The following is a 26,010-nucleotide window of genomic DNA, read 5'->3' on the forward strand; positions in this document are numbered from 1 at the left end:
ATAACTCCCATTTATACCTGCTAGATTCTTCCTCTACCCCTACCCCCAATTATATTATATCTATTTTGCATATACTCCTATTTATACATATTATGTCCTTTGGTAGAATGCAAGTTTTTTGAAGGCAGGGACTGTTTTGTTTCTATCTTTGTACAGCTATATACAGGCACAGGGTCTGACACAGAGTAGGTACTATGTGAATGCTTATCGATTAATATAATATTGATAATAATATCTAGCATTATAAAACACTTTATGGTTTGCAAAGCACACATGTGTATATGTATGTCTACATATATACACATATATAGCTCTTTTATATACATTTGTATATATGAGCATTATATATTTATATATAAACATATATTGTATGTAAAGTGCTTATATATAGTATGTATACACATGTGTATAGATGCATGTGTATGTATAGTATGTGTGTATATGTGTATGTATAGGCATGTGTGTATATGTATCTATATATGTGTGTTTATATGTATATATGTGTGTTTATATATATATATATATATATATATATATATATATATATATATACACACACACACACACACACATATATATTCTGATTCTCACAACCCTGGAAGGCAGGTACTATCATTATCCTCATTGTATCAGTGAGGAAAATGAGGCTTAGAGAGGTCATATGATTTGTCCAAGGTCACAGAACTAGTAAGGGTTGAAAGCGAGATTTGAACTTAGGTCTTCCTGACTCTAGTACTCTTTAGAATTTATCACACTAGAGATAGAGGATTGCTTTCAAATTAGTTTCAGCTTAGGCTGGGTTATAACTGACTCCTGGGAAGGTGTTGGCTTTACTGTCTTTTAAAACAATCCCTCAACAGCTCCTGCCTAGGAAGAGGCCCTTCGTTTGTTCCGAATCTGAGCATGGTTCTTCGGCACGGCCACATACCTCAGTTTCCTAAGGAAGGCTGGCCGCCCTAGCAGTTGCTCATCCCACAGGTATTCTGGAGAAAGGACTTTGGTAGGTTTGTGAAGAAACAGATATTTGTTTAAATGACTTTCATCATGCCACACTGCCTCAATGTTTTTGCTCTTGTCTATCAACATAGCCTCATGACAAGCCTTGGTCATTTCATAAACCTGTTGTACTTTGCCCCCAAAAAAGCCCCCAGCATAGTAAAAATCACCCTTGCCCCTGGGAATGTAGGCTTGGGATTGAGGCCGGCGTTCATAAGTAAAGGCCTTTGGCTGAGCTCCGTAGAAGCCAGGATGAAGGGTGCCAAACAAGCTGGAAAGGATCTCTACCCCCAGGTGATCACTAAACTTCATGTCTACATCCAAACATACAAGGTAGTCTACCTCCTGGAAGAAGTGTTGATGAGAAAAATTGCTAATCATTTCCATCCGGTGCATGGAGATATCTTGCCACCGGGCATAGTTCTGGACCAACAATGTAATGACCTTCCTTCCTTCTTGGAGGGGAATTTTTGGAACATCGGCTGGCCGGTCAGTGAACACGTAGTAATTCACTTTGTATCCCACCATGAAATACTTCTCTGCAGTTTCAAGAAACAGTTTCAGGAAGACCACATACCTAAGGGTAATAATTCCCCCCCAAATAAGAGAAAAGCTTTATTTCCAGGAATATCACAAAATACTTTAAAAGCAGCTACCCTTGTGCCAGGCACTATGGAAAACAGACAGCACCTGCCCTCATGGAGTCCACAATTGGTGTTTGTGTCCGTATATTAAAGAATTGTCATACAATATGATACAGAATTAGGGATGAAAATCATTGCAACGTAGCATTAAGGATAGAGCATTCAACTTGCAATGAGGAAGAGGGCTTAGAGCTGTTAGTTTGGCCCTGGACGACAGAACCAGGAGCAATGCATGGAAGTTACAAAGAGGAGAATTTACATTTGATGTTGAGAAAACTTTCTGGCACTTACACCAGTCTAAAAGGGGAATGAGGTGCCTCAGGAACTAGTGAGTCCCCTCCTCCCCTCCCAGCCCTGCCCTGCCCTGGCCCCTTAGGGAAGGAATTCAGGCAGATGCCAAGTTAGGACTTGGCAGGTACTTTGTAGAGGGGATTCCTTATGGGGCAGGGTTGGACTAGAGAGCTTCTGAGGGCCCTTCTAACTCTCACAGTCAGTGATTCTTGGAAGAAAAGGCTCATATCATGTAGGTAGCTACAAAGAAATCATTGAACGGTTCTGAGCTTACCCATCTGTAAAATGACTTCTTTATAATAATGATCTGTAAAATGACTTACTTATAATGACCTGTAAAATGATCAGAAAAATCAACCTTCAAGGATAAAGGTTATGGGGAGGCTCAAATATGATAATGTACGCAAATTACCTCATAAGTCTGAAAGCACCATGGGAAGGTCAGCTATTATTATTATTAATAATAGAGTTACTAATTGGGTTCTAATTGAGTTCAAATCTGGCCTCAGACACTTACTGGCCATGTGGCGCTGGACAAATCACTTAACCCTGTTTGCCTCAGTTTCCTCATCTGTAAAATGAGCTGAAGAAGGAAAAGGCAAACCACTCCAGTATTTTGGCCAAGAAAATCCCAAATAGGGTCACAAAGAGTTGGACACGACTGAAAAAAGATTGAACAACAACAAAAATTGGGGTCTAAAGAGGGGGGTCATTTTAATCTAATTGGAAGGTCAGGGAAGACTTCATGGAAGTGGTGGTATTTAAGATGAACCTTAAAAGGTGACTAAAATTTTATCAGGCAGATATGGAAGGAAGGCATTCCAGGCATAGGGAACAGCACGAGCAAAGAAACAGGCAAGAATAAATAAAATCTAACAAGGGCAGTATGGGACAATTCCTTGCTCAACCAATAATTCAGCTGAGTCTCTGTTAGGGATACAGTCACAATGCCCCCAGAGGAGGGTGTAACATAACATCCAAAGGAGTGGGTCTCTTTTGTGCTGTCAAGAAGAGAGGGGGAAAAGGACTTATACTACTCAGTGGAAAGAGATTATCTCATTTATTCATTAAGTAGTAAGATTTGAAGCAGGAGCCTGGGCTTGTAGTACCTACTGTGTCTCTAAGTAGCTACGTGATATGATCGCTTCACTCTGTGAGGTTGTTTTTTGACTCGTAGGATGATGACAACTTATATTTATATGGAAATTTAAAGTTTACAAATCAAGTTCTTTACAACTATGAAAGGTAGATAGTAAAAGTATTATGATGACCCCAGTTTTACAGATAAGGAAATGCAAGTTCAAGAGTGGTTTGGTAATTCAGACATGCTCACACAGATCACGGATAGGACAGAGGGATTTGAGTTTTTTGGTGGTCAACTGACTACACTGAATCAAAGGGTTAGATTTGAAGAGGCACTGAGAAAAGGGTTTTCTTATTACCTTGTCTTAATATGAGTGACTCTTTTTCAGGCAAAATTAGCAGATTAGATATTTCAGATTTGAGTTCTTTCCAAAATGCAACCCCCTCCTCCCTCTAAGACCTTTTTCTGCTCCATTCCCAAAGCAAATGCTAGCTAAAGAAACGTCCCTGAATCTGCTCTGGATCAGTTATGGAGAAAAAAAAATGATGTCCTATCTGGCTTGCAAGGTGAGCTACAAACAGATTCAAAGATGAGTGGCTTCTCTCAGAGTATAAAAAGTCCAAGTAAGCAGAGTTTGGAGAAATTCTTCTACACCTATGATAGCTTATGGCTTCAAGATAAGCTCATTTGACCCATACCCTAAGTTGAGAGCTGAAGGACAGGACTGAATTTGTACCTGGACCAAGAATTCAGGATGTTAACCACAAAGGAGAAGCTTCAGGAGAGGTGAACTGGAGGCAGTTCCTACAGTTCCTTAGAGCCAACTTTTAAATTTTCTTTTTTTTAATTTATTTTTTATTTTTGGTTTACAACACTCAGTTCCACAAGTTTTTGAGTTCCAACTTTTCTCCCCCTCTCTCTCCTCCTCCCTTCCCCCCCCAAGATGGCATGCAATCCGATACAGGTTGTACACATACCTTTGCATTAAACTTACGTACACAATAGTCACAAACTGTTAAATTTTCAAGGTAAGCATTTATACCTCAGAAATCATCAAATACTATAAATCAGGGTTTGATTTACTGTCTGTTGATTGCTTAGACTTAAGAAAGTGATGGAGAAAATATGAATGATGCAGATTAAAAATTTACAAGCACTCTCCTGAGTTGCATGTTCCAAACCTATCAGAAGACACCTAGATACTTCTTTTTTGGCAAGAGTGATGGGTAGGGGGAAGAAGGTTTGGACAGGTCAGAGAATCTTTTATTTCTGCTCCACTATGTATGATTCCCAGAGGTAAAATTCTATGTGGAAAATCTGTTTAATTTACTCCACTCAACAAAACACATCAGGCTCACAAGAAAAGGGGCTTGCTGTTAGAGGGATCATCTGATTCAACTGTTTTGTCTGGTCACAGTAGTGAGTGTCTCCTACAAGGGATCCCCCAGAGGCCTGGAAGGCTTCTATAGGCTCACCTCCTGGAAGGAAACTCCAACAGCCCTACTCATCTGCCTGAAACAAATGTTTGAAGACTCGTGGGGTATGTGTGCTATGCTCATCTCTGATTATCTCCATTGTCTGTTTCTGTCACCCCTCTCTCTTTCGGTGCTTCCGGAATTCATGAATCTTCTCTCTGGGCTCCAACTTCCAGAAGTCCTACTACTGGCAAGGCCCAGTCACATGGCCTGTTGATGAGAGGTAATGGGGATGCTCTAAAAAAAGCCTCTCCTTATCATTCTCACTTGTTTACAGTGGAGACAGGTCATCTAAGCTGACTTGCAATTGAGCAAAGCTGTGCTGTGGGCAGGCCCAATGATATGGCTTCAGGAGGGCACAATAGTGGAGAAGCACATCCCAGTTCTTACCCAAAGGAACTCTAGCTTACGTATTTTCATTATTCTTTCCAAAGCTGTAAATCTTCTGGATAAGCAGAGCTGGTATACTATGGGTGACTCCACTAAAGAAATAAGGAACGTTTTTTGGTGCACTTAAGAAGAAAAATGCAAACATTTGAAGTCTGCGGTGCCATATTAGAGCAAGAGAGAAAGGGGGGAAAATTGGAACCTCTCTGATTGGCACACAGGGGCGGTAAAAGGATACCAAGATTTGACTTCAAAGTCTCAGCAATTTTTTATTGATGAATTACGTCAATACTGGAAAACTGTTCATTTGTGTGTGATTAGATCTTTTAAGAGAAGGTCAACCCACCCTTAATTAATTAGTTGAAAACTCAGTTTTATAAAGAATAGGAAGCTTCTACAATATCTGGCGTTTGTTGTTGTTCAGGCATTTTCAGTCACGTCTGACTCTTTATGGCCCCTTTTTGGGGTTTTCTTGGCAATGATACGGGAGTGGGTTTGCCACTTCCTTCTCCAGCTCATTTTATGAAGAAATGAGGCAAACAGAATTATGTGACTTGCCCAGGGTCACAAAGCTAGTAAGCTAAGGCCAAATTTGAACTCAGCTCTTCCTGACTCCAGGCCAGCCTCCACTGCACCACCTAGCGGCCTATTCTCAGTCCTTATTTAATCCTTTTTATTCTGACCTGAACTATAGAGTAAAAAGAAGAGATAAAGGCATTCCTAAGATTTATTGCATTAAAACAAAGAGGCTAAATCATGACTCCTCGACAACTAAGCATGATTTCCTTAATACAGAATCATAAACCTATATACAAACAAAACTGGTTGAAATTTCTCTGGGGGAATTGTCAAATGGAAATAAATTTGAATACTTTATTATCAGTCCCAGTGTAGACTGAGTCTCGAACAAAAAGTTGTTTACGGTTTCACTTCACTTGAGTTTATCCAATCATTCCCTCAGCTGGCTATCCAGTTGAGATCATTTCACGATCCTAATAATGATTTCCGTGCCATGCCTATAAAGGCCCTAGCCCAGTTTTGGCATTTGTTCACTTTCAATCACTTAGAAACCTACATCCTTCTACCATGATCATTCCATTTTTTACTCCAAGACCTGAGTTCAGCCCCTCAGAGGACCGTCATAGACTTCATTCTCATTCTATGCCCTAAAGACTATTGTGCCTGAGTCTCCCTAATAGCCTCCATTATTGAATTCTTTACCTGTCCTTCCCTGTTCAGCTCTGAAGCTGTCAGTTGCCACTTGAGGTGGGTTGCTGCCTAAGGTCTTTTGCTTTTTGTCCCCATTCCCGACAGTGTTCTCAGCCTTGGAGGTCTCCAGCAAAGTCACAACATTCCAATTAGAGGACTATTGTTTTATGTTACTGAACCAGCAGATTCTTCTGTGAAGCCTCTACTCAGCCTTAGCAACAGACCACTTCAGAAGCCTGATGCAAGGCCCCTTCCAATCCCATCATGTAGGTGATTGCTCCACCTCCCTTAAAGGACAGCCTTACCTGGAACCACAGAACATTTATGCTGTCCTAAAGCTTCCTCCAGATTAAAAACAAAAACCAAAACATAACTAATATGGTTGGGATCAATATGGCTGCGAACAAAAGATGCATTTCCTTCTTTACTATGAAGTAACATCCTTCTCCTCCCCCAATTACATAGGCCCTTCAGAACCCAGTACTTACTTTTTGATTGCAAATACTGTCAATCCAATGGTGATATTCCTGTCCTGGAACTGCTCATTCAGGATATCCTTATCAAAGGTTCCATCCCAAACAATGGGTGCAAGCCAAGGAGTCAGGAGGGGGACATCAATACGCCTATATAACATGGAATCATAAGATTATATTGGGGCTGAGAATTTTAGGGATCCCTTAGCTCCTTTTTGAGAGGAGGAAAATGAGGTCCTGACAGTGAAAGAGATTTACCCAATTATAGACAGATAGGTGAAGCAGTAAAAAGACTGCTGGGGGGGGGGGGCAGCTAGGTGGCGAGGTGAGTAGAGTGCCAGCCCTGGAGTCGGGAGGACCTGAGTTCAAATCCAGCCTCAGACACTTGACATACTTACTAGCTGTGTGACCTTAAGCAAGTCACTTAACCCCAATTGCCTTGCCTTCTCACCTCAAGAAAAAAAAAAGTGTTGGACCTGGAATCAGGAAGACCTAATCTCAAATCCAGGTACAGCCAATTACTCACTGTGCCACTCAGGGCAAGTGCCTCAGTTTCTTCAACTGTAAAGTTGAGATAATAACAGCACCTAGCTCTAAAGGTTTTTGTGAGGATCAAACAATATCATGTTGATAAGGTACTTAGCACAGTCTCTGGCCCATAGTAGGTGCTTAATAAATTCCTTTCCCTTTTCCTGTACTGATAATGATAATTCGTATGAACATAAGATTCTCTAATATCTCATTTGAGTCTCACAATGTAACAACGCAGCTACTTGCAGCTATTGTGGCTGTGCAAGGCCAATAACACCAGCACACAGAAGGGCTGCTAGCACAAGTTCTTTGATCTGTTTTTCTAAGGAAAGCAACTATAAAGGGTTAACAATCTCACTTTAACTAAACATACATATATCATTCACTTAGTTCAGGGGAAAAAGTCAGCACCCTGCACTTCAGAGCAAATACAAACAGAAATTACAAGCAGAAATTATAAACAGAGCAAAATCACACAAATCAACAGACAGGCTTCTATCCGTCTGACCATAGCAATACATACACGGTTACCAGAGAGAAGCACCAACATCTGGGGTTTCAAAGCTCAGGGTGGGGGCGGGGGGAGGGCTCCAACAGCTACCCAGAGTCTCATCAGGGCAAAGCACCAACACTCTTCCAATGAGTGTGCCCCCAAAGCGAAATCTCTCCTCCCTCAACTCTGAGAGTTCTAGCTTAACAGCTACCCTCAGAGTATATATACCCTTTATCTGGGCCTGAGGGCTTCACACCTCTTGTGACCTAATTAGCAAAAGGGTGTGGGCCTTCTTACAAACAAAAGCAAGACTCACTCAAAGGCACTTCATTGCCTTAGTGCTCAGAAGCACTCCAAAAGAAAAAACAGTAAAAAGTCCCACTTTGCTTGCCCTTACACACAACACTCCTGGAAGGTAGGTGCTATCATTAGCCCCATTTTATAAGAAACTAAGACCCAAGGAGTTTAAGTGATTTATCCAGCTAAGAGCGATATGGCTAGTAGGTGAATGAAACAGAACACGAACCCAGGTCTTCATGGCTCTAAGCCATGTGAGGGGCAGGGCTGTAGCTCTCTTTCTGACCTCAGATCCTTGGAGCCTAGTCTCTGGTTCCATTCTCTATATTCTACTCCTTTCCATCCCACATCCATTTGTGGGGGAAATGATTTATATATTATTTGGGAAAAATTATTGTACTGTTGAAATCCAACTTTATGTGATTAAAGGTTTATCCATAGCCTGATCTCAGTAATTCCAGGAAAGCTGCAGATGGTTACAAAGTATTTGGGGATCCCCCCAGGTCCTAGATCTACCCAAAGGATTCTTATTTCAGATTCCCACAACCAGGACTTATTTTGGGTCTAACCAAGCTGGTGTTTTGAGTTCCCTTGTGTTTTGGGTTCACCCAATTCTATTGAATGTTTTCAGTTTGTTGTTTGATTTTTTCATATCTTTTCATCATTCATCTATTGGGGAATAGCTTTTCATCTTATATAGTTCTATTAGTTGTCTATATGACCTAGATATCAGACCCTTCTCAAAGATTTTTGATACCAAATTTTTTTCGCAGTTGACTTCTTCCCTTTTTCTCCTACACACATCAATTTTCTTCATACAATCACTTTTCAATTTCATGTAATCAAAGATTTATATTTTATCTTTTGTAATTACCTTCATTTTTTGTTTGGTTAAGAACTCACTCCCAAGCCATAACTGTAAAAGATACTTTATCTGATCCTTTTTCAATTGATTATAGCATGACATTTAAGGCTTTCTCATATGCAATGAATAAACAGCAGAAGCTTTTCCCATAAATACAAGAGCAAAGGAAAGATGCTCACTTTCTTAGATGTCATAAGACATAGTTCTAGAAATGACAGAAATAAGTCAAAGTAAGAAATTAAAGGCATGAAGATAGACAAAGTGGAAAGAAAACCATCTGAATTTAATAATGAGATCATGGTTTACTCAGAAAATTCTATTGAATCAGCAAGGAAACTAATAACACATATTAGGATATAGATACCTTACAAACAAATGCAGAAAAGTAGGAATATTAAATGGATATTTTATGCATAATAATGTAATAATCAGTAGCATAAGCAAAGTAACAGATTGAAAAACAAACCCACAAAAATCAATAGCATTTCCATATAAGAACAACAAAATCCTAATAGGAGCATCATACTCAAAATAACCACAAAATTAATAAAATATCTAGAAGTCAATCTACCAAATTATACTTAATATTCGTACAAATACAATTATAAAAATAGTCCTTAAAAATAAAAAAACAACTTATATCATTGTGGGATATTCATTGCTTGTGGTTGAGCAGTACCAATATGATAAAAGTAATCATGCTATTAAAACTAATTTTTAGATTTAGTCCTATATCAACCAAACTGTTAGGGGGATGTTTTACAAAGTAAAAGAAAATAATGACAAAACTGATTTCGAGGAAGGAAAAGATCTAGAATATTCAGGGTTTTAAGAGGAAGCAGGAATGAGGAATAGCACTTCCAGACCTCAAGATATATTACAAAGCAGTAGTCAGTAAGACTATCTGGTATGCGTTAAAGAACAGAAAAGTAGATCAATGAAACAAATTTGATAAGGAAGAATAAGAAATAATGGTATTCAATAACCCAGTTTTTAATAAATCCCAGAAACATAAATTACCCAGGAATGGACTTCCTATTTGAAAAGAATTGCTGGAAAAACTGGAAAGAAGTCTGGCAGAATAGGTTTAGACCACAATTTGTACTATATTCCACAATAAACTCAGTATGGATATGTGACATGAATATCAAGGATCATACTAGTTACAAAATCAGAGGACTACCTTTGTAATTTAGTTTGAGGTTCAGCCTTAGGCTTTTGTTGGTGTTGGACACAGGGTTGAACTGTAGGGTTATCTTGGTGTTGGATACTAGTGCTCCTGAAGGAAAGAGTTAACAAGGTTAAATTGACTAAAATATACATCTGACAGAATATAATCCAGGATTAGTAAAAGACTGATTCCATACAAACATTAGGGACAAGAAAGTATTTGAAGGCATCTAGTCCATGCTGCAGACAATTTCAAATGCTAGTATGAGATGTGGTGGGCTCATTCTAATGAGGGACTTGGGGTTATGTGACTTGGATCACCCAAGTGTTAGTCAAAAAGACTTACCAATTTCCATATTACCTGTCTGACAAAAGGGAGAATCCACATTTTCCCAGACCTGTCTGAGTAAACACAATGAGCAGAAATCCATTCATTCACCTAAACTTAGAATTTCTTCTATTTTCTTTGATTAGATCTTAGCCAGGGTAAGTCTTTGAGCAAGATTCCCCACACTAGCTGACTCCTGGATAAGGAAGTAGAAAAGGGGAGAACCTGGGTCGTAATTCAATAATTAGCTATTAATATATGAAAGGAATAATCATTCCTCTCATGCATCATCCATTAGCAAGCACAATTTTAAAAAAGAAAGAAAAAAATTACAAGAATCCAAAATGAAAAATATCAGGGATAAAGCAAGTATGTCCATTATCACCATCACTAATCATATAGTGCTAGATGTGAGAGGTATAGCAATAAGAAAAAGAAATGGAAGAAATAAGCATAGGCAGAAAAAAGAAACAAAATTACCATTTTTTTGCAGATGATATGATAGTTTATTTAAAGAACCAAAGCTAATCAAAACAAATGATAACTTCAGCAAAATTATAGGATATAAAATAACACCCCACAAATGATCAACATTTCTGTATATTACCGACAAAATTCAACAGAGATAGGAAGAAAAAAATCCATTTAAAATATAAAATACTTGAGAGTATATCTGCTAACACATGCATAGGAACTATAAACAAAATTTCAAAATACTCTTCACACAAAAAGAAATCTAAATAGAGAAATATTCCTTGTTCATGGAGAGACCAATAAAATACAATATAAATAAAAACTACCCAAGTTAATTCATTCATTTAGTACTACACCAATCAAAATACCAAAGGATTATTTTATAGAACTGGGAAAATTGTAACAAAAATCATCTGGAGAAACAAAAGGTCAAGACTATCAAGAGAATTAATGAAAAAAGTAGAAAAGAAATGAGAGTAGGAGTACCAGATCTCAAACTATATGACAAAGTCATAATTGTCAAAACTATTTGGTAATTGATAAGAAATAGAGGGGTTTTTCAGTAGAACAGATAAGGTATTGTATTAGCAAGGCCATAATCACAATATAGATGATAATTGTCAAAATTCCTACGTGGTTTTGTATTGCAAACTATAAGAGACTCTCCATATAGAAGGTTGTAATGACAATTCAGCTAGCAGCAGCTGTTGTAGGGGTGTAAGACCCAACAAGAGCAGCAACAAGAGCTGCCAGCACAGATTCTTTGATCTGCTTTACTAAAGAAAGTAACTTTAAGGGGCTAACAATCTTACTTTAATCAAATATATGTATATATATATATGTATACACACACACACACACACACACACACACACTCTCACTTAGTTCAGGAGGAAAAGCCAGGAAAGTAACTTTAAGGGGTTAACAATCTTACTTTGATCAAATATATATACATACACACACACACACACACACACACACACACACACACACACACATATACACACATATATAAACTCACTTAGTTCAGCAGGAAAAGCCATCACCCTGAACTTCAGAGCAAATACAAACAAATTACAGAGACAATATAAACAGACCAAATCACAATATATGGTTACCAAAGAACCAACGGGTCTGGTTAGCAACTGGGGGGTTGGGGGGGGTTGGCAGTTATTATGGCTTGCCCAGAGCCCCACATCACTCTTGCAGTGACTGAGAGTCCCAAAAGTCAACGGCCAACCTCGGATCTCATGTAACGTTCAGGGCCCTGGGGCACTTGATTACCTCCGTGCTGAAAAGCACTCAAACTAAGACAGTGAAAAAATCCCATTTAGAGTGGGGAAAGTCATCCCTAGTACCACCATATACAAGTCAATGACTCCTGATTATCTTACTGCTGAGAAACATCCCAGACAAGATCCCACTTTATCTGCCCTTCAAACAAAGGCCAGAATCATTAAAGGCACTTAAGAGAAGAACAGCAAAAAGTCCAGTACCTTAATGATGATACAAAGGTAGAAGAGGTAAACCATTTATTCAGACACCAAAGAACCAGGTCCCAAAACCAATAAGCACAATCCATCATAGCAGCAAAGGATTCATGTACAGTATCACAGCTGATATCGCTCCATCCCATATCCCCTGCTGGGGCCTTGACACAATCCTCACAGCACAGCCACCATGTCTGTTCTCTCCCTCAGTTCTAACTGCTCTCTCTCAGCATTTCCTGGGGCACACTTTCCTTTTCCTCTCAGCAAGCTCCTCCCATCACATGTGACTTAGACTTTCTGTGATATAAGCAGGTCATATGGCCTGTTAATGGGTAGGAAAGATCTTCAATTTAAATTGTCCTTACCGGTATACAACTAAAAAGCAAAAGAACTAGTATTAGTAAAGCCAAAGATTCTGGTATTGGTTCAAGAACTAATGATTCTACAAAAACTGCTGGGAAAAATCATAAAGTGGTCTGATGATAGAAACTAAGATATGTAGACCTACATCTCACACTATATATCAGGACAAGCTTCAAATGAGTACATGATTAGATATAAAGAGTGGTATCAAAACAAATTGGAGAAGATGAAAGAAATCACTTGTCAGATCTATAGATGGGGAAGAATTCAAGACAAACAAAGATAGAAGAGCCCAAGAGGTAAAATGGACAGTTTTGACTACATAAAATTAAAAGGGTTTGTACAAACAAAACCAATGCAGCTAAAGTTAGATGAGAAGGATGAAACTGGGGAAAACCATTATAGCAAATTTCTCTGATAAAGATCTCATTCAAAGATATATAGGGAATCAATGGCAGGTAGGTAGCACAGGGAAGCGAGGTGGCACAGTGGATAGATCACTGGGCCTAGGGTCAGGAAGACTCTTCTTCATGAGTTCAAATCCAGCTTCAGACATTTACTAGCTGTGTGACTCTGGGCAAGTCACTTAACTCTGTTTGCCTCAGTTTTCTCATCTCTAAAATGAGCGGAGAAGGAAATGGGAAACCACTCCAGCATTTTTGCCAAAATAAAAACCACCAATAGGGTCACAAAGAGTTGGACAGAACTGAAAAATGACTCAACAACAAAAGGGAACTTATTTATTCTAATTTATAAGAATAAGAGCCATTCAGCAGTTCATAAATCGTTACAGAACATGAATAAATAGTTTTCAGAGGAATAAATCCAAACTATCAGTAGTCAATAGAAGGGAAAGGAGATAGGATCAGTTGGTGTTGTCAAGAGTATTGAAAAAAATTTAAGACCTGGCCTGACATGAAAAGTTGCCACTTCATCAGAGACTAGAGAAAAGAACAGAATGAATGGCTTTCATTTTTTTTTCAAGTGCTTTGAAATAATAACAATAGGCAGCATTTATATAACAACTTACAAATATCTCATTTTGTTCACACAACAAGCCTGGGGGAACTATATTACCTAAGTCCTTTAAAAATGCTTGTTGGCTCAAATTCCTTAAGAGTTCAGCCATGCTCAGATTCCTTAAGAGTCTAGCCAATGCTCAGATTCCTTAAGAGTCTGGCCAGTATGGTAGATTTTAGAATCAACCAAAAAAAATTTTTTTTAAATGATTTGACTGATAATGAATTTCTTTGTATAGTATGTGTTGGGCATGAGTGAATCCAATTAAGGCTCTTAGCTCCATGAGAGCTAAAAGGACTAGTCAGATAAGTCTTCATAGCACCCCCACAGGAGAAAATAATCATGTTGACTGGTATTTTGAAAAAATTCCAGAAATGAGATTCACCAATTCCAACACTTTCTAAAATGAGAGAAGCATTATGAGATAGTGGTAGAGAGAGCCAAGAGACCTGAGTTCAAGTTCTGCTTCTGACGCATAGTGACTATGGAACCCTGAGCAAGTATTTAACCTCTCCATGTTTTAGACACTCTCTAAGCCTGTAAATTGGAGAGAAGGTAACCACCTGCACCAGTCAAAGGGAGATTTCCCACCCAGGGGTTCCCTAGACCAAATCATCATAGGCCCAGTATGTAATCCTACACTGAAAGGAGAGCTAATGCCTTAGTCCATGCCTTGGGCAAAGTGGTTTTTCTGCACAATCTCTAAGGTCTCTTTCACATTAGAAATTCTGAGTTTTCAGTGAGCAAGGTCACTTACCTTTGTGGTTCTAGTCCTGGTGTAGGGGTATTGAGTTTCAAAATGAAAGAATCTGCTGTAAAAAAAAAAAGGACATAGATGAAATATGGTCCCTTTGATAATGGAAGGAAAAAAACAGAAAGGAAAGGAAAGGAAGAAGGAGGAAGGAAGGAAGGAAGGAAGAGGAGGAAGGAAGGCAGGAAGGAAGAAAAAGAAGAAGAAAGAAAGAAAGAAGAAAGAAGAAGAAGGAAAAGAAAAGAAAGAAGAAAGAAAGAGAAAGAAGAAAGAAAAGAAGAAAGAAAGAAAGAAAGAAGAAAGAAGGAAGAAGAAGAAGGAAGGAAGGAAGAAAAAAGAAAGAAGAAAGAAAGAAAGGAGGGGGGAAGAAGAAAGGAAGGATGGAAGGAAGGAAGGAAGGGAAATAAAGCAGGGAAAGAGGAAGGGAAGGAGGGAAGAAGGAAGGAAATAGTATTACATGCCAGACACTGTGCTAAGCGCTAGAGATACAAATTTAAAAAGCAACAGTCCCTGTCCTCAAGCAGTCTACATTCTAAAAGAGGGAAACAACACATATAAGGCGATATTGACCAGGGAAGTGTGTTTTGGTCAGGAAAGCCACAAGGTTAATGAATGAAGTCACAAAACAATTGATGTGTCTTTTCCAGGAGCCATAGTGTGGTACTGTTGATTTGATTACTAGTTCTGGAGTTGGATCTGGAAAGCAGGGAGAACGATGTATGCCCACTGCGACATGGCAGGAAGATAGAGTAGCAACAAATTAGGTATGGGTCATGTTTGTTATGATGATTACTCACTCACCAGCAGGAAGCCCATGGTCCCAGAGAAGAGCATAAGTTACACTAAGATATTATGAGAAATTATCATTTCTCTCTTGCTTTTAATAACTCATTATTTAATCAGAACCAAGGTTTTCCCCCTTTTCTACTTCCTCATCCAGAAATCAACCAGTGTGGGAAATCTTAGGCAGAGATTCACCCAGAGCAAGATCTAATTAGTAAAAGAAATTCTAAGTTTGGGCTAATGAGTGCATTCTGGTTCATTGTGTTTGCTCAACAGGTTTGGGAAAATGTAGAAATTCTCTTTTGTCAGACAGGTGATAAGAAGATTGGTAAGTTTCTTTGACCAAGATTTGGGTGATCTAAGTTACATACCCCAAGACTCTCACTGTAATATAGCCCATTCTCTCATTGTAATATTCATTTTCTCATTAATTTGTCATCCTCAGGAACACTTACTCTTCGAAGGGCGTATAAACTGTAAGCCCATCACCATTAGGGGTCTTTGGTCTAAGAAAGATGGTCAAATGACCATTGTTTTATTAATAAACATGCTAGCCTTATTAACCAAAAGATTAAATTATCCAGAAATTATGTCTCTCAAACCTTTTTTAAATGCTACAATATGTAAGCATGAATGTCAATGGATCTGATACTTCAGCTAACGTTAGAAAGAAAGAAAGAAAAAATTTCACTGACGTCAAGGAGGGAAGAGGGATATATTAGGAAATAAAGGTGTATGTGTGTGTGTGTGTGTGTGTGTGTGTGTGTGTTATATGTAAAAAAAATTTAAGAGAGGAAAAAATGAATCTTGTCATGAACAACTTGCAAACACGACTCAGGAGAGATAGAAAGGCAATTAATTGGGTGGCCACACTTATCACAAGATGATAAATTTGAGGGGCACAGCCAATCTCAAAACCATTTACCAATGGTCTGAGATATAGGTTATCAAGTTCTGAATTGTGACTCTCTGCTTAAGGCAGGCATAGAAAGGTTGGGAGAGAGCCCTATTCTAGAAGACTTTGCACAGAGCCATAGCTAGACTATGATACCTGTGGGCTTGTTTTCTTGACTCCACCCCTCACTCCACTATACCCATATGGACGTGGCATGCACTCACATACATAGATATGTACCAATAGGGAACTGAGAGAATGAACATTTCTTTTATATGAATGATCATAACTAAAATAAATTGCTACGAAAAAGTACTGATGAGGACAAATCCAGGGCCTATATGAACATAATTATGAAACACTTTTCACACAAATAAAATTAGAACTAAATAAATGGAAAAACATCAGTTGCTCATGGTTAGATGAGTTAATATAATAAAAATGACAATTTTACCTAAATTAATTTACTTATTTAGTGCCATACCAATCAAACTACCGAAAAATTATTTTACAGAGCTGGATAAAATAATAACAAAATTCATCTGGAAGAACAAGAGGTCCAGAATATCTAGGGAATTAATGAAAAGAAATGCTAGGGAAGATGGCCTAGCCATACCAGATATCAAACTGTGCTATAAAGCAGCAGTCATCAAAACTACTTGGTACTGGCTAAGAAACAGAGTGATGGATCAGTGGAATAGGTTAGGTACACAAGACGTGGTAGTCGACAACTTTAGCAATCTACTCTTTGATAAACCCAAAGAATCCAGCTTCTGGGCTAAGAATTCACTATTTCACAAAAACTGCTGGGAAAATTGGAAAATGGTAGAACAGAAACTGGGCATACACCAATATCTTACACTGTATACCAAAATAAAGTCAAAATGGGTTCATGATTTAGGAATAAAGTCTGATACTATAAGCAATTTGGGAGGGCAAGGAATAGTTTACCTATCAGATTTATGGGAAAGGAAAGAATTCATGACACAACAAGAGATAGAGAGCATTACAAAATGCAAAATGGATAATTTTGATTATGTTAAATTGAAATTTTTGTATAAAAAAAAAAGCCAATGCAACAAAGATTAGGAGGGAAGCAGAAAACTGGGAGAAAATCTTTACAACCAGTGTCTCTGCTAAAGGCCTCATCTCTAAAATATACAGGGAACTGAGCCAAATTTATAGGAATACAAGTCATTCCCCAATTGAGAAATGGTCAAAAGATATGAACAGGCAGTTTTCAGAGGAAGAAATTAAAGATATCTATAGTCATATGAAAAAATGCTCTAAATCACTATTGATTAGAGAAATGAAAATCAAAACAACTCTTAGGTACCCATCTCTCCTGTCAGATTGGCTAACATGACAAAACGGGAAAACGATAAATGCTGGAGATGTGGGAAAACTGAAACACTGTTACATTGTTGGTGGAGTTGTGAATTGCTCCAGCCATTCTGGAGAGCAATTTGGAACTATGCCCATAGGGCTATAAAAATGTGCACATCCTTTGACCCAGCAATACCACTTCTAGGACTGTATCCCAAAGAGATCACTCAAGTGGGAAAGGGACCCATATATACAAAAATATTTATAGCGGCTCTTTTTGTAGCAGCAAAGAATTGGAAATCAAGGGGAAGCCCATCATTTGGGGAATGGCTGAACAAGTTGTGGTATATGAATGTAATGGAATACTATTGTGCTATAAAAAATGGGGAAGATACAGAGTTCATAATAACCTGGAAAGACCTACATGATATAACACTGAGTGAAAAGAGCAGTACTAGGAGAACATTGTACACAGCCACAGCTATATTAACTCTGTGATGACTAACTTTGATAGGCTTGGCTCCTCTCAGCAATACAAGGTTCTAAGACAACTCCAAAGGACTCATGATGGAGAGAGCTGGCTACATCCAGAGAAAGAACTGTGGAGTCTGAATGCAGATTGAGGCAAACTGTTTGCTCTCTTTTTTGGGGGGGGGGGGGGTGTTTCTTCTTCTCATGATTCCCTCCATTGGTCATAATTCTTTACAACTTGACTATTGTTCAAATAAGTTTAATGCAAAGGATATGTAAAACAGATATCAGATTCCATGCCATGTTGGGGGGGAGTGGGGAGGGGAGGGAGGGGAAGAACATCTGGAACGCAAAAACATGCAGAACTGAGTGTTGTAAACTAAAAATTAAAAATCTTAATTAAAAAAAAAGAAATGACAAAAAGGATGGTCTCAGAGAAACTTTGGAAGACTTATGGACTGATGTACAGTAATAAAGACATTGTAAGGAAAACCAAGTGAAAAGAAAAAAAAAAAAAAAACATAAAATAAAACAAATTTATTCAATAAGTACAAAAAAAAGTACTGGTGAGGGGAGAGTTGCAAAATGATTCAAAGTCCTGCACACATCCTCAGCTGATTGTTCCCCAGATTCTGGCAAAAGGGGAGGAGGGAGAGGGGAAGAGCCAAGATAGTGGAGAAGAGGCAGCGACTTGCCTGAGCTCTCTTCTAAACCCCTCCAAACACCTGTAAATAATGCCATAAAACAATTCCTGGAGCAGCAGAACCCACAAAAGGATGGGATGAAACAATTTTCCAGCCAAAGACAACTTAGAAGGTCAGCAGTGTGTGGGTTGGATAATTGTGAAGACTTCACAGGGTATGTCTAATGGAGAGGTTCTGGGATTTGGTCTTGTAATTTTGGGAAGGCATGCCCTTCCCTCTCTCTCTCAGATGTTAGAAGATAATGAACTTCCTGTGAGCTATTTGTTCTCTGCTCCAGGAAGGGTCTCTCCTTCCCCCATCCCATTTCTCCTCCTAGACTTTCAGACGCCACCTTGGCAGCTGAGTTCTGATAGGGAAAAACCTGGACGAACCGGATCAATCTTGGTCCTCTGTGTAGTTTTCGCGCCTAGATTGTAAGCCCACCCACCCCAGCCAATGGTGAGAAGGGATAGAGGTGGGTGGGAATCTTCTTCATTAAGACTATAAATTAAGGAAGGTTCTCTTTTACTTTGCCTCCTCCCTTATGGAGGTGTGCCCGAGTCTTGCAAGGTTTGTATAATAAATTTACTTTGTTGCTCTGAAAGATATCTCTCCTATTATTTAAAATTTCTGTCCCATACAGCAGGAAAGGTCTGTTGCACCTAGCTGACAGTGGAGCACAGTCCAGGGCAGGCTGCGCCAGCACAGACTGGGCCCCAGCAAACCAGGAGCAGGCCCTGGGAGCCACTGCTTCTGAAGTTCTCAGCCCCCAGACAGTAAGGAGGTCAAACAACTGATCAGAAGAAGATTAGAGGGGCCTCTTTGCTAGCACTGAGGGAGGAGTCTGTTGCTTTACCCACACTCGGCTCCAGCTCACAGTCCTGGGTGGTAGTCTCAGGGCAAGGAGGAGCACTAGCACAATGGAGCTTGTGGCTGCAGTGGAGCAGGGACCCTCCTTACAATTCCAGGACAGAAAAGAGTGCTTGTGGTCTCTCATAGACCAGAGCACATGCTAGGAGTAGTAAACAACCTCTCCTTAGATCATACCACCTTGGAAGATCTGAAAACTTACAGGTCCCTAGAAGTATCTCTGAAAATAGCTACACAAAATCCCTGAAGCTTGGGACAGTATGCCCTCTATACTGGAAGCAGAACTCATCTTAACAAAGAAATAGAGAAAATGCACAAAAAACCAGAAAAAATTCTGACCGTAGAAAGTTACTATGGTAACAAGGAAGATCAAATATACACTCAGAAGAAGATAACAAAGTCAAAGTTCTTACATCCATAGCCTCCAAAAAATAGAATTGGTCTCAGGCCATGGAAGAGCTCAAAAAGAATTTTGAAAATCAAGTAAGAGATGTAGAGGAAAAACTGGGAAAAGAAATGAGAGTGATACAAGAAAATAATGAAAAAACAAGTCACAGCTTGGTAAAAGAGACACAAAAAAAATATTGAAGAAAATAACACCTTAAAAGACAGACTAGGCCAAAAAAGAGGTACAAAAAGCCGATGAGGAGAAGAATGCCTTAAAAAGCAGAATTGGCCAAATGGAAAAAGAGGCACAAAAATTCACTGAAGAAAAAAAAAAAACTCTTTAAAAAGTAGTATTGGCCAAATAGAAAAGGAGGTACAAAAGCTCACTGAAGAAAATAATTCCCTAAAAATTAGAATTGAGCAAATGGAAGCAAGTTCTCGATAAAGGCCTCATTTCTCAAATGTAGTGAAGTGAGTCAAATTTATAAAAATAAGAGCCATTCCCCAATTGATAAATGATCAAAAGATAGGAACAGTTTTCAGATGAAGTAGTCTAATAGCATATGAAAAAATTCTCACTATTGATTGGAAAAAATGCAAATTAAAACAATCCTCAGGTATTAACTCATACCTTTTAAATTGGCTGATACAACAGAAAAGGAAAATGACAAATATTGGAGGGGATGTGGGAAAAATGAGATATTAATGCACTGTTGGTGGAGTTGTAAACTGATTTAACCGTTCTGTAGAGCAATTTGGAACTATGCCCAAAGGGTTATAAAACCATGCATACCCTTTGACCTAACAATACCACTACACTAGGTCTGTATCCCAAAAGAGATTAAAAAAAAAAAAACCAAAAAGGATCTATATGTGCAAAAAGTTTATAGCAGTTCTTTTCTGGTGGCAAAGTACTGGGAACTGAGGGAATGCCCATCAATTGGGGAATGGCTAAACAAATTATGCTATGTGATTATAATGGAATACTATTGTGCTATAAGAAATAATGAGCAGGATACTTCCAGAAAAATCTGGAACAACTTACAGGAGCTGATGCAAAGTGAAATATACTGGTACAGAGTAACAGCAATATTGTAAGATGATCAGCTAGGGATGACTACTATTCTTAGCAATACACAGATCTAAGACAGCTCTGAAGGACTTATGATGAAAAATGCTATCCCTAGACAAAGAAATGATGGTATCTGAATGCAGATTGAAGCATACTTTTTTACTTTCTTTATTTTTCTTCAGGAGTTTTTTTTATCTATGTTTCTTTCACAATATGACTAATATGGAAATGTTTCGCATGACTGCACATACATAACCTACATAGAATTATTTGCCTTCTCAATGAAGCAGAATGGGGAGGGAGGAAGGCAGAGAATTTGGAACCCAAAGTTTTAAAAATGAATGTTTGAAACTGTTTTTACATGTAAGTGGGGAAAAATAAAAAAAAAACTCTTTAAAAAAAAAAACACCCACCAAATATAAAGTCACATCTAAACAAAAAAAAAAAATGGGTGGGGGGGGAATTAGCATTTCTATAGTACCTACTATGTGCCAGGCACTGTGCTAATCACTTATAAATATTTTCTTCTTTGATCCTCACAACAACCCTATGAGGTATCTGTTGCTATTATCCTCATTTTACAGAGGTTAAGGGGCTTGCTCAAGGTCACACACAGCTAATAAGCTACTGCCCAATTTGAACTCGTCTCCCTGACTCTAGGCCCATTCCTCTACCCACTGCACCATCTCACCTCCTCTATGGAATTCTTAGGGCATCTTTAAAGGGAGAAATATGGTGACATAGGAAGCGGGTCATTATGTTTTCCCTTCTTACCATGAGTAATGCCATTTTAGAATGTCACAATTCAAGTTTAAACAGGCAGTTGTGTCTAACCTTTATGTTTTACCTTCCTTTCTCCCAATTCTTTGGAAGGCCAGTGAAAAGAGTAGAGTCCACTGAGGTCAATGAGAGAATTGCAGTTCAGAAAAACTCTGTTATCTCTCCCCTGAGACACAACAAAATGCCCCGAAGGCTAATGACTGTGAATTAATTAATTCACAGCTAAAGGCTGTGAATCCCTATGCTTATAGTAGGACTTGGGAGAAATGGCACATTTCCCAACCCCCACTTATCCCAGGGAGACCCATTTCTCTGTATGCCAACTAAAGTTTCTCCCTGCCTAAGCTTGAACCAAAACAGATAAGAAAAAGAATTAACATTTTTGTTGACCTGTGTTTTCAATTGTAATAGAGAAGGTCTCTCAGCGTAACCAGTTTTTATGCTCTATTTGGCAGCATATGTACTACTACAATTAAAATAATACAAAAAAGAAAACCAGATTGCCATGAACAGAAGAAGACAGAGAGAGTGTGATCCTAAGAAAGGACCCATAGAGCTCATCCGGCCCAAGCCTCTCAGATGAAGAAACTGAAGCCAAAAGGTGATTTGAGTAGGGGGTGAAGGGTTTTCTGAGGACAAAATGAAAGAGGAAGGCCCTTCTGATACTACCTATGGGGCCAATGGAAGGTTCCTTAGCCTCTCTGAACCTGTATCCTTAGCTGAAAAATGAAGATAATATTGTTGGGTACTAGCTACAAATCACAGTTATTGTGAGGCTCCAAAGAAATAACGTATGTTAAGTGTTCTGAGAATTTTAAAACACAATATAAATAGTAATTCTTCTCTCCCACTCCTCAGTAGGGGCAGTCCATTTCTCTCTCATGTGGTAGTCTAGTAGACAGAATAGCGGACTTGGAACCAGTAGGAATTGAGTTCACATCCTTCTCCTTGCCAAGATAAACCTCCTTTCTACCCAAGTGACCCCATTTTACCCTGTCCTCTCCAGCAGATTGCGCCTTCTATCATTCCCACTCTTTCTTATGTTCAGTCTCTCCCCACCTCTCCCCACCTACTGGCTGCTTCCCTACTGCCTACAAATGTGCCCATGTTTCCTCTGTCCTCAAAAACCTCTCACTTGATCCATGCATGCATGCTAGCTGTGGTGCCACATCTCCCCCCACCCTTTTCTGCCCAAACTCCTTAAGGAGGCTGACTATGATAGATTGTTCCACGTCCTTTCCTCTTACTCTCTTCTTAACTCCCTGCACTCTGGCTTCTGACCTCATCATTCAGTCTAAGCTGTTCTCTCCAAAGTTACGAGTGATTTCTTAAATCTAGTGGCCTTTTCTCAATCCTCTTCCTTGACCTCTCTAAAGCCTTTGCCACTGTTGATAACTCTCTTCTCCTTGGTGTCCTCATCTCCCTAGTTTTCTGAGACACTAACTTTTCCTGCCTATCTGACTGCTCCTTCCAGTCTCCTTCACTGCATCATCATTCAGGTCACATCCACCTTGGGCTACTATAGGGCTCCTTCCTGCTCCCTCTTCTCCTTCTATATTATTTCACTCTGTGATCTCATCAGCTCCCATAGTTTCAATGATCATTTCTATGCTGATAATTCTCAGATCTCCTTGTCTAGCCCTAACATCTCTGCTGACCTCTAGACTCCCATCTCCAACTCCTATTAGACATCACAGACGGGACGTTCCATAAACATCTTCAACTCAACCTGACCAAAACGGAACTCATCATCTTTCCCCCAAAGCCCCCCTCTTCTTAACTTCCCTGTTACTGTTGAGGATACCACCATCCTCCAAGTACCCCAGGCTTGCAACTTAGGCATCATCCTTGACTTCTCACTCTCTCTTATCTCCTATATCCAATCTCTTGCCAGGTTCAGTCAATTTTACCTTCATAATAACTCTCACATACTCCCCCTCCTTTCCTCTGACACTGCCACAACCCTGGTGCAGGCCTTCCTCTCCTCATGCTTACATATTGTGATAGCCTCCTAGTTTGTCCACCCCGTCTATCTTTATAACCCCATCCCTTATCACAGTGTTTGGCGTATAGAAGGGGTTTAATAAATCCTGATTAATTGACGGACTAAAGTAACTTTACTTCTTTTAGACTCAGCTTCCTCCTTTGTAAAATGAGAGTAATAATACCTCCCAGGCATCAAATGTTAGGATCCAGTGTAACAACACGTCTAAAGTACTTCGCAAACCTTAAAGCACTATATATAGGTGATCCTTTCTGAGTGTCAGTCCCCCCATCCACAAAATGAGGGGCTTAGAATAAAGACCCCAGAACTCCTGGCCAGTTGTGTGTCTGTGATTCCACAACTTTCAAGTTCATTCCATAGCAACAAAGGAATCTAATAAAGCATTGCCATGAATAGGTTCTTGAACTTGCATTAGAGACAGATGATGTGATAATCATTGTATCTTTTTGTATGGTTAGCAGACATCCAAAATGCTTAAAAGAAGTTTGGCCCCTTACCTCATTTAAGTTACAGTCTTGTTGACATCTAGATTTGGGATGAAAAATGCTTTTTCTTACCTTGCACAAATTTAGACTTGAGCTCAGACCCCTGTCCAAATTAATTAGAAGTTTTATACCTTGGTGGCCAGACTATTGAAACTTAAACACCCAGACTCATTTCCTTATTTGCCTTGCCAAGGAAAGCAACATGAATGAATCTTTGTTTTCCCTCTGGAGTTAGGACATTTGACTTTTTGAGTCATATCCCTATTGTTGCCAAGGACCATAACTAAAACAAAGCCTTTCCTTACCTGTATACACCTAGGCAGGCAGCCAACACCAATATTGCCCACAGCCAGCGCTTGGAATTGTTACTCAGGCATTCTGCAAAAAAGAAATCATAGATTATTTGGAGCCTGTTTTATCAATCTAGGAATCCTCTAACTCCAGACCTTCCTTTAGCATACACAGGTAGTCAGGGATAAAGTCTAATACTGATTAATTTGGGGAGTTGCTGGCCACTCTCATAATCAAGAAATATGAAAACAAATTTTTAAAAAAATGAAGAAAACATAGGATGTCTGATATAAAAAACCCTGATCTAGAAAACAGGTTAAGGAGAGACAGTTTAAAAACCATTAGACTCCTCAAAAATGAATGTAACCCTGGCTTAAAAGGCCAATGACATGGAATTCCCCCTCGTTGGTGGTGGTTGGTACTCCAAGGCTGCATAGCTGGAATGGGAGGAATTGGTGAGAAGGAAGAAAAGGGAGATCCAGTCTCTTTAGTCTCTTCATGGTTCTAGTATTATGGCCATGAAGAGAAAAAGACTCTAGGAAGAAGTAAACACATAGAACTGCAATCATGTCCCTATTTTCAGTTTGTTACAGTAAAGACTTCAGGGAATTTTCTCCCTGGGTGAGATTTGGAACTGACTCTCTCTCTCTCCCTCTCTCCCTCTTTCTCTCTCACTCTCTCTCTCACTTAAGCTGAATTACCTTATCCTCAGTGAAAGAGCTCTTTCACTCTATATTGCCTAGTACATATTCTCATATGTATACTTCCTCTGATCTCTATTTTGTTATTAACTTGAATTTCTTTCATTTTTGCTACGTGTGGTCATTCTGGAGCTGGTATCTGGGGAAAAGGGGTCAAGCCTTGGATAGAAAACTTGGACCACCCCCCCCCCCCCACCACTTCCCCATTAGTGTTCCCTGGGGCAGCTAGGTGTTGCAGTTAGTAGAGCACCAGCCCTGGAGTCAAGAGGACCTGAGTTCAAATCCAGCCTCAGACACTTGACACACTTACTAGCTGTGTGACCTCGGGCAAGTCACTTAACCCCAATTGCCCTGCCTTCGCCCCTCCAAAAAAAAAGGAAGAAATAGTGTTCCCTACATGTAGACCTCACTATTAGTATACTCTAAATCTGTACCTGTAGACCACAGGTACTGTGTGCATTAGTAGGAGAGTGTACTCTAGGACTGTAGGGAGAAATGTTTTTTAGTTATTGTCTTACATATCATCTTAATAAAAGCTTTTTGTTTTGAACTAATTGTGTCTAGCAGCTGACTATAGATGAGAGGTACAAAAGAGAATAACTAATCTCACATCCCCTACACCAGAGATTCCCAAACTTATTTGGCCTACTGCCTCCTTTTCAAAAAGAAATAATCACTCAGCACCCCCCCGGAACATCTACTTTCTTTAACCCTTTAATGGTTTTTAAATTGCACCATTTCAAAAATATATAATTTTTTTAAATAATGCATCTTAAATTTAATAATTTACTGCAAATTTGTGGGGGTTTTTCCTGCATTGAAATTTTGATGATGTAATATTGCATCACGTAACCATATATTGAAAACAAGTCATTACACGCACATATTCCTGCCAATGCATCCTGAACTTAGCGACAATG

General features: G+C 39.1%; 1 protein-coding gene across 1 annotated transcript in view; it reads right to left on the minus strand.

The window, feature by feature from the left end:
- Positions 1 to 867: 867 nt before the first annotated feature.
- ABO (ABO, alpha 1-3-N-acetylgalactosaminyltransferase and alpha 1-3-galactosyltransferase) overlaps positions 868 to 26,010 on the minus strand; it is a 42,085-nt gene continuing 16,942 nt past the window's right edge. The window contains exons 2-7 of the mRNA XM_036749868.1: positions 24,404 to 24,476; positions 23,267 to 23,289; positions 14,348 to 14,402; positions 9,929 to 10,024; positions 6,575 to 6,709; positions 868 to 1,573 (exon numbers count right to left, since the gene is read on the minus strand). Coding sequence (XP_036605763.1) covers positions 868 to 1,573; positions 6,575 to 6,709; positions 9,929 to 10,024; positions 14,348 to 14,402; positions 23,267 to 23,289; positions 24,404 to 24,476 — 1,088 coding nt within the window. The remainder of the gene's footprint in view (positions 1,574 to 6,574; positions 6,710 to 9,928; positions 10,025 to 14,347; positions 14,403 to 23,266; positions 23,290 to 24,403; positions 24,477 to 26,010) is intronic.

The sequence above is a fragment of the Trichosurus vulpecula genome, chromosome 3 (assembly GCF_011100635.1).
Source record: "Trichosurus vulpecula isolate mTriVul1 chromosome 3, mTriVul1.pri, whole genome shotgun sequence".
NCBI classification, from domain to species: Eukaryota; Metazoa; Chordata; class Mammalia; order Diprotodontia; family Phalangeridae; genus Trichosurus; species Trichosurus vulpecula.